The sequence below is a fragment of the Siphateles boraxobius genome, unplaced genomic scaffold (assembly GCF_051911475.1).
Source record: "Siphateles boraxobius isolate OS27281-9 unplaced genomic scaffold, OSU_SipBor_1 66, whole genome shotgun sequence".
In the NCBI taxonomy this organism is placed as follows: domain Eukaryota; kingdom Metazoa; phylum Chordata; class Actinopteri; order Cypriniformes; family Leuciscidae; genus Siphateles; species Siphateles boraxobius.
The window spans coordinates 4696192-4708579 of record NW_027509193.1 but is presented as its reverse complement, the minus strand read 5'-3'; the positions used below and the strand labels follow the sequence as shown (position 1 = coordinate 4708579).

Below are 12388 nucleotides of genomic sequence, written 5' to 3'. Positions count from 1 at the left end.
AACCGATATGATAATTTTTAATGCTATTGCCCCGAAAAAAAAATTTGGCCGATATATTGATGCCGATAAATAATTTATTTCCTTCGTTATTTCATTCCTTCATCATTGATACGCAATGCTAGCCATGACAGTTTATATTGCTTGAAATATGACTGAAATCACTATTGAAAATACAGTTAAGTGCAGCACAAGTCTGTCATACACACTACATCAAATTATGAGAACATTATAATTGTGTGCTTGGGACATGGCTTTTAATGGTGAGACTTTAGTTTTTGTATACAGGCTCTCAAAAATTATATAAAAAAAAAAAAGGGATTTCGATTTATCGGCCAATATATCGGTTATCTGCATTAAAATATTAAGATTTATTGGTAATCAATTTTGACCAAAATGTACATATTGGTGCATCCCCAAACACTGAGGTCTTGTCACAAATGCTGCAATAGTCCATGTTGCCAAGCAACAACAAGCAAGCTTCTGTCACTCCTGCATAATGCAACACAACAGCTTTTTTTATGAATGAAAAGACTGCACAGCTGCATCCACTCTGTGCACATCACAAATCAAAGTAAAACGGCTTCAATGAGCATTGTCACATATCAAAACATTTATTTCAAGGAGACCTGGCATACAAAAAGACAGATATATATATTTATACACAATATAATACAGTCCCACCCACAAAAATTTCATCCAGAGTAGCTGACATCTTATCTACTGAGCTGATCTTCAATCGCCTTTCGGTCTGAGAATGGATCGGTTTGGATCAATCGGCATTAGATGCAGTACATCCTAATACCTAAATCATGTGTCAGATACATGACTCACCAGCTCTCCATTCAGGTTTCAAACTGAAAAGCAAATATGTTTATTGCGTACCGGAGGATATTGTGCACTGTCACACCACTGATTTGTTTCAAACAGGTGTGACAACTGTAACAAAATGAGATAACCCCCTATGATGTGTTTTTTTCCCGCCTCTCCTCCACAGTGTCCAGATTGACCTGAGCTCATGGATGAGCCTTGAGATGTGAGGATTATTCACAGGAGCCTGCGTCACTACAAACAGTCCATGGAGTTGTCTGGCACCAGTCCCAGCGGAGGTGCTTTTCCCGGGGTGCAGGACGGCGGCAGCATGGTGTTAGGTGCGGGGTCCACGTTCTCCGAATCCTCCATTTTCTCAGCACATCCCTCCCAGTTGATGTGAAATCTGGTTACACGAGGATTGGAAGCCAGAATGTTCCTCTGGAGCTGTGAGAAAAGCACATGAAGAAAGGCACTTTAATTTGACCCCCATTTTGAGTTTTGAGTTGACTGAAATGCCTGTTTTTTCTTTTCCCTTGACATTGTGACTTTCTCAAACATGCATGCAAAGTTTCAACACGCTGACGCTGATGTGTTTTGACCAAGTGTGCCGAACAAGTGCTGAAAAGTGAAGCCGAAGCCGAAGCCCCCGGTGGCTGGTCCCAGTATAGGTCATAAACCCCGCCTCAACATGAAGTCTAATGGACGACACAATGGAAACTAAACAAGCACATTAAACTACAAATACATTTTCTTCAAAGATGTTTTCTTTCATTTTCTATAGTTTTTAAGCACGCTGATTTAAGTTTAAGTGTTCGTTTTTTAAAATAAGTTTGGTCTTAGTAATTTGATGCTATAAAAACGGGAATGTGACGTCATGATTGACAGCTTCTCTAAACGAAGCAGTCACTGAGGCGCCAACTGACTTTTTGGGGGATTTTCGGGAGGAGATCGGAGCTTCAGCTTTAATTTCTGCATGTCTTTAACTGTTTATTTCACACAGTAAATTTTGTATTAACTGTTTTTTGCAGGAGTGAAGGCGGGACCTTGATCTCATGGCTTTACTTCCTGTTCACTACTGCGCAGAAGCAGGTCCCAAATCTGCGCAAGACGTCAGTGCCATATTAGGACTTTGGCGGCTTCACTTTTCACCAATGGAAGAGAGTGAAGGGGCGTCGTCCATCTTTTTTACAGTCTATGGTTTTGACATATACACACATCGTTTCTATTATGTTTTTAGGGTAATGCACAGCCCCAAAATAATAACTTTTCAAAGTTTGTGGAAATAAAAAGTTGTTTAAACCGTTAACTGTCTGTCACGCTTTTTGACTACAGACAAAAGTAACATTTCATTTTTTATAGAAGTTTAAGTTTATGAAAATATTTTACAAAAGACTAAACTAAACTAAAACATAAAAAAAAGAAAAATCAAAGCCAAACATCTGAACAGTTCTGTGCCCAATTTTAGATATCTAAAAAAATTAATTTTCAGTAAAAATGTTTGTGCGCACTACCAAACTTTTCCACTAGATGCCATCCAGGCTCCACTGGTAACCATATAAGGACACACCCATTTCCATATATTGTTTGAACCATATATATATATATATATATATTGAAGGGCTCATCAATTTTAAAACAGTGAAATGACAGCCATAAATTAAGGTTTGCTACTTGGATATTGCTAGTCCAAGACAGACTGTTCTTCCCTTTTGCGACGTATATCCAAGCGAAACTGCAAAACTACAAAATTTTAAAAAAGGACTTCATTTTGTCCATTAGGAATTGATTGTTTAGTTTACAATGCCCACTTTTCTACCATCCAGAGGCAAGTTTTCAGTCAGTTGTGGAGTGACAGGTTGCTGGAGAAAAGGGATTGAACATTCCTTAAATCACAAGGGCACATGAATAAAAAAAATAAGCATGTGCACAGAGTAATCATTTTAAATACATACTGCAACACCATAAACAAATATTTGTCCATTTTTATTTTATGGTGACTTTAAGGGGAGGACATTGTTATTCTAGAGAGCATTTCATTGGACAACAATTTGTATTAAACATGTGAGTGCAAGACGAGTCAATATTTTTCTCAATTTGTTTCTCCAAAAGAGAAAACTGTACATTTTCTATAGACAGATATAGAACACACATGGACTGAAAGCTGCGAAACTGCAGTTTTAACTTCACAGGGTCGGTACGAAATGAATCTCTCACCTGTCCATAGTTGGGTTTAATGGGCGGGTTCTCACGAAGCTCCGTGTCCGTATACTCATTGTTAACATAGTAGCCGATGCGTATGAACTCCTGTCCTCTGTATGTGCATGTGATCAGAGCAACAGTAACACCCACAGCATCACTCTCAGGTATGAGGGCAGGGTTAGGAGCTTCTGCCTGTTGCACAGAAGAAAAATAAAAAGACAAATATTACTTAGAACACTTGCATGACTCAACTGGGTGTAACTACAGGATAAGTGCACTAATTGTCTTTTCATGTGTACATTTTATAATACAGAACAACATTACATGAACAGTTCACTATTAAAAAAACCTCTTATGTAGTTTCAAATACACAACACAAAATTCACTCATGCTCTGCTAAATCTCTGTGTTCCATTGAAGAAAGTTACGACAAGAGAGTGAGTAAAAGAGTGATTTCCTGAAATTAAAATGTCTCAGCCAGCGGTTGCCGCTGGCGACCCATGGCTGAAGAGGCTCAGTCTCACACAAAGCCCATACATTACCCATATATGGATTGTCCAGAAGGTGGGCGGGGTTAGGATTTCCCAAGATTTCCAAAGATGGCGCCGCCCATACCCCCACACAGTCAGTGTGTGAGGGCAGAGTTTCATAACACGCCCAAATGTATACGCAAAGAAAGGCGGCGTAACTTTTATTCTTGCTGTGTTATTGTTGCTGCCATGTCGTGGAGACGCCGCTGTATTTGTTGCGAAAGCCAAACTACCAAAAGAGGACACAATTAGAAAAGAGTGGGGCAATTCCATCACTGGATCGCTGACCAATCAGAGCACACCGGACTTTTCGATGAACTTTGTAAAAATTGGCTGTTTCAGAAAGGAGGGGCATAGAGGAGCTACAATAATGTACAGTATGCGTAAAATAATTACTTTCTGTAACTTAAAACCGCATAAACGGATTGCATTAAACCAAATACACAAAATAATATTATTTTTAGAATATGACCCCTTTAATGTTTTTGATAGCCTATCCAGTTGAATCTACTCGATGCTGCGCTGCTGTGTTGGTCATTCAAAAACATAACAATATTAGAGAAGCTTGATGGGGAGAAAATCTTGGCTACGTCAAAACCGTGCAAAAACATCTCTGACCATTGCACTCGTGTCTCACACAAGAGAGCTGCATGTTTAGCTAAAAGTAGTTCCACTTTTAAAAAAAAAACGTCTCTAAACTTTGTGGGGGGGGGGGGGGGGGTTCCTTTCCGCTGCATCTCACGTTTATAAACGCAAAAAAGTAGCTAGCTACTCCGTGATTGGTGCTTCAGCTCTTTGAATTAAACTATGCAAGATGCAGTTCGTTCATAATTGTTCATGCAATTTACGAAATTTTATTTGTAAATGTTTAAACGTTATGAACTTATTTTTTACAGTCATGTTACTCTATTGCTTTGAATAAACCATTTAATGTGGTGTGTTAATATTTTGCTCATTGCGCCCTCTTGTGGCCTCAGGACACAAGCCAAAAGCTTTTTTTTCCCTACTTGAAATTATGCCTCTTAAATTCAAATATAATTTGAATAATTAGTAATATTTAATTAAAAAATATATAATTTAGTTTTGTAAGCCCTGCTTTGCCCAGTGACAGGAAATGCTTATCCATATTTTTTTTGGAAGAGTGACAAAATATTTCGCTTTTACAGATGAAGACATTTTAATGAAATCTAAAATATTTATGTCCCTCCATTGACAGTCCACACCACTACCACTTTGACACTTCATAAAGTTCGTAAAGATATTGTAAAACTAATCCATATGAATTGAGTGGTTTAGTAAAAAAAATTCTGAAAAGGGTCGATCATTTTAAATGATCAAACAATTAAATTTTGGCTTTTATTCACAAATAAACATTCATCAACGCACACAACAGTTGTGGTAAACGGAAGCTCAAGCATATTCACTTGACATAAAAGGGAACCAATGAGTATGGTTGGGTATCTTTTGTGTTTTTATGATAACAGTGCCAAATCGATACTTTTAAAATGGTATTGTGTTTTTATTGAAAAAAAATTCTTTAAATTGAACAATATATTAAAAGTATAAGTATACTTAAAAAAATTTATATATATATATATTAGGGATGGGCGATATGGAGCAAAAAATATATCTCGATATATTTTGCTATATCTCGATATACGATATATATCTCGATATCTTTACAGGAAAATAACACAAAAAAAACTAATGCAAAAACAAATATGCCAAATACCACAGTCTTTTTTTTTTTATTGGGGTGCAAAGAGGTAGGCAGTTCATGTAGTCCAAAGTGCTTCTGCGACATTTAAAAAAAAAATCCCTGTATACAAAAATAATAATTGTATACAAATTAATTGCTGTATACAAAAATAATTGCCACCTGTCCCTTTTTACCGGGATTGTCATCCTTTTTAATAACATGTGCCGGGAAATGTATCGTTTTCGAAAGGCTGTGTGAATGTTCAAACCATGGTTCAAACCGTGTAGCGTGCGCACGGCAGATAGGGACAGAGAGCGAGAGACCTTGCGTGTGTTTGCTAGTGTGCGTGTGTGCCTCAAGAAGTGCATGTAAGACAGCATTTAAGACGATCTTTTTAGACGAGTTCTGTAGCCTCCGGGCTAGTTGCGGGCGCCGCCATGTTGAATGAGACAACACGCGAGGGGAGGGGGAACAAAAGCAAGGAGGCGGGGGCGAGCACAGCGCAGAGAAGACAAAGCGGCGAAATCAGAATTAAATATAAACAATATATCGATATATACGATATGTCAAAATCCATATCGTGTTTAAAAAATATCTCGATATATTTTAAATATCGAGATATCGCCCACCCCTAATATATATATATATATATATATGTAAATACAAAACAAAAATTGTACATCAATTCACAATAAAACCTAAGCCACCAGCCTAACCCAACTACAATAATTTAACACTAAATAAGTTACAGTACTAATAACAGACACTAGCAGAGGAATGAAAGCAACCGCGATATCCAAGCTTTTCTTTTTTTTTTCATAAGGGTATGCCCTTCTTTTACACGTTGTGTATGTGTATTATGTGTATGTGATAACAAAACTGTTCATCATTATGAGGGAGAGCGACTTACCTGCGTCTGTCCTTCAGGTCAAGTCATACATTCATAAAAAAAAGAAAACAGTTTGCCATGTCCAAGGGAGGCAAAATCTGTCATATCATCCTTTTAACTTTTAAGGGTATTTCCTATGTGTCAGTGCTGGTAAATGCATTATATAAATGCCATGGATCTATATGAAGTGAAGCATCAATTTCAGCGTTGCCCATGCGACAGATTGCTTCAAGGGGTGTAACGATACACATTTGTATTGACCTGTTCGGTACGAGGCTTTCGGTTCGGTACACATAACAAACCGAACGATTTGTTTGACCATTTTTACTACCGGTGCAACCAAAATTTTGTAAGCAGTCGCACTGGCGCGACCACCACAACGTTGCCCAACATCAAATGCCAAACGTAATGAAAGCGGACCGCAACTGCACTCCTCAATTGTGCTTCACGGACCGTTTATCAGTTTGGACTATTGTCAGTGCAGCGCGAGCCGATCTTGATCAAGCGACACTGTTACTACAGCGCTAAGAGATTAAGTATTTGAATTCGCCACTGAAGTTATTACATCGCAGCAAGATCTAGTGAGAAGCATTCAAATTTCTCCATTTTTAACTGTGGATCAAACAGCGCTGATGTGGAAACCAGGAGAAACATTGTTCCATGAATGAACCAGTTATAGGTATTAAGTCCACAGATCAGCAACATTCACCATGGATTTAATGTAGTAAAACTGACTGTAACCATGGAAGTTCGGCAGGAATAGTAAAATGCTTCCAAGTATATCACACATCTTTTTCCAGCACTTCAAACCTCAAATATTATCATATTTAAATTTAATGCGATGACCAAAACATTATTTGGTCATCCTTCTACAAATACGCCTCATTTATAAGACTGAAAGTTTCAAGATGTAGGAAAACTCAAGACATTAAATTACCATTGTAACCAGTAGGTGGCTGCCATTTCCACTCCCAAATATTTTTTTATCGTTTTGCTTTTGAATTATTTCGACATTGTAAATAAAAATGCTGCCCTCAAATGTTAATCTGGAGCCTTGCAAACAGAATAAAACTGCACATTGTAATTTCTGTAAGTTAAGTCTATTTATTACCAAGGCATTAGGGCTGAACGATTAATTGCATTTGCGATAATATCGGAATATGATGAAATGTGATTTTGTAACCGCAAAAGCTGTGATTACACTGGTCACGTGACACGCGAGAGAAAAGCAGTCTGCGGATCAAGCATCAACTTGGCACGCTACGCATAGGTCTGGAATACAGGAAAGAACAGTTTATTTTTTATGTATGTGATATTGTGTTATTTATTCTCTCTCCAACAATTCTAGATCGATTCAGAGAATTTCAGAATCGAGTGTGACCTTAGTTTTTAAACACAGATGCGTGATGACGCTGCGCGTGCTTTAGAAACAACCGTATTCTGCTTGTTATCTCTCACACACACACACACACACACACACACACACACACACACACACACACACACACACACACACACACACACACACACACACACACACACACACACACACACACACACACACCGCTCGAACCTTCCGAAAAATAAGCTTTCATAAAGTTCGGGGTTTAAGCGAATTACAAGGACAGTCGCGGGCTTCATTGCACAGGTTTTGCCGCTTTGATGTTACTCTTGCAGTGTGCGGTCTTGGCGCCGGAATTTTCCTTACAAATGCTCCACAAAGGCATTATTTATGTCTTTTGGAATGCAGTTGGCTTATATATTAAAAATATGAAAATCACTGAGAAAGCTGCTTTCATTTTAAAATACTTGCATGCATGCGGCTGTGAGCGACTCATTGGTTAAATGTACTTGCATCTCAAAATGCTTTTGACGCGAAATTATGTAAACACGGTCAGTTATATCTTAACCCAACAGGACAAACCACATTTACAATTTCAAAAGAGATATGTGCATTAGTGTGAATGCAGCTTATCGTATAGGGGGAAAATCACTCCAGCTCTTGAAAGGAAAACGTTCAGACGGCCTACTTTTAAATACTGAAAGCACTTTTTGTTTATTGCTTGTAATGTTTTTTTTGTTCCTCTTTATTTACTAGCTTTTATATTTTGAAGCTATATTAGTTTATAGCCCATTTAAAATGCTTAACATGTAATTGGTTAAATTAAATGTGTTTATATGTATATGTGTATATATATTTAAAGTATGTATATTTACACATGTAATTAAATACATATTTTAAGTGTTATTAAGATTAATTAATAAGAAAAAAATTAGATCGGATCATGAGCTGTCTAAAGATTCCCATCCCTACTGTACAATGATTTATTGCTTGTCTTTGTCGACTAATACAGAAGGTAAAGAACTTAAAGTAATCGCATATTAAATCGCAATCGCAATATTGGTTAAAAAAATCGCAATTAGATTATTTTCCATAATCGTTTAGCCCTATTTGTCAGTAATAAAGTCAAAATGGGGGGAAATGTGAATAACTACGCTGCAGGTTGATTTCAGATGTGCCCCTACATTTTCTGCTTGTGTGCCTAAAATGTTCAAACGCCTGGAGCCCAACATGACAATAGGCTCTACACCAGTAGGAATACTTCTAACAAGTCATTCATTCCGACATCGCCCCAGTGAGTCAATAACTGGAACTAGAAGAAAACAAGGAGAAACAGACACACTACAAACTATCCCCACAGCATTTAGTGGAAAATATTACATTTCATTTTTATACCTATGGTACCCAACGCTACCAATGAGGATTATTTTTGGATGTTACACAGCTCGTTTGAGGTTCCTTAAGAACCACTGAGGTACATTCTCGTGTTACGCAGCACATTTGAGCTTTTTTTTTTTTTTAATAATTTGAGTTTAGTAAGAAATATTTTGCTAGAATACATTTAAATCTAATGCAAAGCAATCGAATAAATGAACTTGAGTTCTACAAAAATGGCTGTTAAACTTCTAAAAGATTATTTGTGGCTCATAATGACAATGTTATAGCCTGGCTCCGCCCTCCTACGTACTTCCGCTCAATTTTCATTTTCCTTCAGTACTAGTCTGGGATTGTGCTGTAGTCTATTGGTTTTTTCCGGTCAATTTTTTACAGGGCCAATCAGCGAACAGAGGGAGTGGCTGAGAACGATGACGTTGTTGTCGTGTGTTATTTTGAGATGTAGTTCAGTAATGGCAGCGGAGAAAGATGCGAGCGAAGCCATTCAGTCGGTTGTGGCAACGCTGCCGAATATCAAGAAGTTAAAGCCGGAGCAAGAACCTCTCCACGGGGTTCGGGAAGAGTTTGATTTTCCTGCTTGCTCTGTTAGTGGTGAATGAGTTGGCTAAGGCGAACGCTAGGCATACGTCACGACCAAACGTTAGCGATTGGTTATGGCAGATCCAGAGTAACTCTGGGCAGATCCAATAGTTTTAGACTTCAATAGAGTACCCGCCTACAAGGAAGTTAACGCTTGTCAATGGAGCGGTGCCAGACTCTATGTACAAATGAAATGAAATGTACGAGAGTCTGGTGGGACCAGGCTAACAATGTTATCAACTCACCTGAAAAACAAACATGTGTCGGCCTGCAGGAACTGGACCAACCAGGACAGAGTCAAGAGTCTGATCATACTCCTCACTTTCTGCTGAGCCAACGTAAATAATCTTCCATTCAAGATCTAGAACACAGAAACAATTAATTACTTGTTAATGCTCAATTAAATAACTATTCAGAAAAAAAGAACTATAACACACTACCGTTAAAATGTTTGGAATAATTATTATTCCAAATGTTTGGAATAGTATGTTTTTGAGGCTGCGCTTATTCAATTAAATACAATACAAACATAAGATAATAGTTAATCTTAACTCTCTTAATATATTTTGTGATTATAAAGCAGAATCTTCAGCAGCCATTCCTCCAGTCTTCAGCGTCACATGACCCTTTAGAAATCAGTTCTGCTGATTTACATTTTTTGTGGAAACCATGAAACACTACCATTCAAAAAGTGACAGTAAAGAAAATTATAATGTTACAAAAGATTTCTATTTTAAACAAATGCTGTTCTTTTAAACTTCTTGGATCATCAAAAGAATCTTGAAAAAAAAATTCAGTTTTCATTAAAACATTAAGCAGGACTATTTTTGACATTTATAATAATCAGGAAACTTCAGCAAATGATCACAATAGAATGATTTCTGAAGGATCATGTGACACTGAAGACTGGAGTAATGATGCTGAAAATACAGCTTTGCATCACAGGGTTAAATTATCATTTAAAATTGCAATAATTTTTCACAATATTAATATTTTTCTCTATTTTTCAACAAATAAATGCAGACTTTGTGAACATAATAGACATTCAATAACTTTTTTAAAAAAAACAACATCTTAATTTTTTTAAACTTTTGACCGGTAGTGTGTGATGCCATTATTGGAATTAAAAGAGTAGTTTTTAAAAGTAACCAAAAACAGGCTATTTTCAAACTACTGACATTTGGACTGGATTTAATTTGGATTATTCTTGCATATTTTGTAAGGAAACGCCGATAACGTTGGGCACCTTCAAGTTTCCAAGAAAACGTGGAATTGCAGTAATGCATTTACTAAATTGGGAGGTTTTAATAATTAAATACCATTCATATGTATTATTACAGCTAGTTATTTATAAAGGTTTATCATAACATAATTATATCCACGCATACTAACACGATATTTTTCTTAGAATTACACACAGCTTTCTTCTATCTATATGGCAAGACACATGGTCAGATGAAAACTGATGGTGAGCTTGTCTTTAATTGATATGAGTAGAATAAAGGACAAGATAAAGCAGCTTCCTCGCACGCTTTAATCACCCGCCATTCTGAATGACGTCATCTGGGGGAGTTAGCGCGTTAGCTAGCAAGCCAATAACGGACATCGAGAAAATGCATAAAAAATAAATTAAACTTAAACACTCACCCTCAGGAAGGTCCTCCATGCACTCAAACGTTATTTCGAATTGAAACGGGTTTCCAAATGGACTTGGGTTGTCCAGGACAGCTACATTTAGCACTTGTACTTTTGCCATTGCTCTACTATAGTAACAAGGAAATTATCACAATTTACCCCCAAAACAACTCAATAGACCGAAAAAACAATTTAAATACTCAACAGGCGTTTTAAAGTAACGTTAAAAGCTCGAATACTTGGCTTCTCTTCTTAGCTTGCGAGCTAACTTATTTATGTTGTGAAAGTCCAATACTGTAGAATACTGTTAAAGCAGGAGAATAGAGAAGTCTATGTTGTCTCTCCTCCCAAATTAAAAGAAAAAAGAACGCAAGATATGATGTAGAGTAACGTAGATGTAAAACAAATATTATTTCGCGAACACCGTTCATAAACTGACTGAGCCGCGCACTCTCCCGCCAGACTGTTCAGACAGCTCTAGTGACGCGTCAGGGGAAGCGGATTGGTTTGCGCGCTGATTGGTCAGTACACCAAAGGTTCCGGATTTTGCGGACGCTGATTGGACGACAGTGACAGCTGTTAAATAGACGGGTCCTCCGACTAGCTTCATAGCTAAAGTATAACAGTACAGCCAGGTCAAAAGTTTGGAAACATTACTATGTTTAATGCTTTAGAAATAAGTATCTTATGCTCATCAAGTCTGCATTTATTTGATTAAAAAATACAGAAAAAAACAATGATATTGTAAAATATTATAACAATTTAAAATAATGGTTTTCTGTTTTAATATACTTTAAAATATAATTTATTTCTGTGATGCAAAGCTGAATTTTTCATCAGCCATTACCCCTATTGTTCAGTGTCACACGATCCTTCAGAAAGCAGTCTGTGCTGGTTTGATACTCAGTTATTATCAATGTTGGAAACAGTTGTGCTGCCTAATATATTTTTTGGAACCTGTGATACTTTTCAGGATTCACTGATGAATAAAAAAGTTAAAAAGAACAGCATTTATTCACAATAGACATATTTTCTACATCATAAATATTTACTATCCCTTTTTATCAATTTAAAACATCCTTGCTAAATAAAAGTTTTTTTCTATTTCTATTTTAATGAATCCTGAAAAAACGGTTATACAAAATATTAAGCAGCACATGTTCTGTTTCCACATTGATATTAACTCAGCATATCAGAATGATTAGTGGATGTTGATGTATTGTGGATTGTTTTTTAACTTGTTAAACACATTCTGCCTTTTATGCCTGTAGATATATTATGGTTATTATTACAGCTACTACTACTGTAGG

General features: G+C 36.8%; 1 protein-coding gene across 1 annotated transcript; it reads right to left on the bottom strand.

Annotated features, from left to right (window-relative positions):
- Positions 1 to 595: 595 nt before the first annotated feature.
- On the bottom strand, positions 596 to 11601 carry asf1ba (anti-silencing function 1Ba histone chaperone). The gene is made up of 4 exons (XM_077211699.1): positions 11091 to 11601; positions 9689 to 9804; positions 3025 to 3201; positions 596 to 1254 (listed from the first exon to the last, which is right to left on the bottom strand). The coding sequence occupies exons 1-4, from the start codon at positions 11197 to 11199 to the stop codon at positions 1063 to 1065; spliced, it is 594 nt and encodes a 197-aa protein (XP_077067814.1). The 5' UTR covers positions 11200 to 11601; the 3' UTR covers positions 596 to 1062.
- Positions 11602 to 12388: the final 787 nt, after the last annotated feature.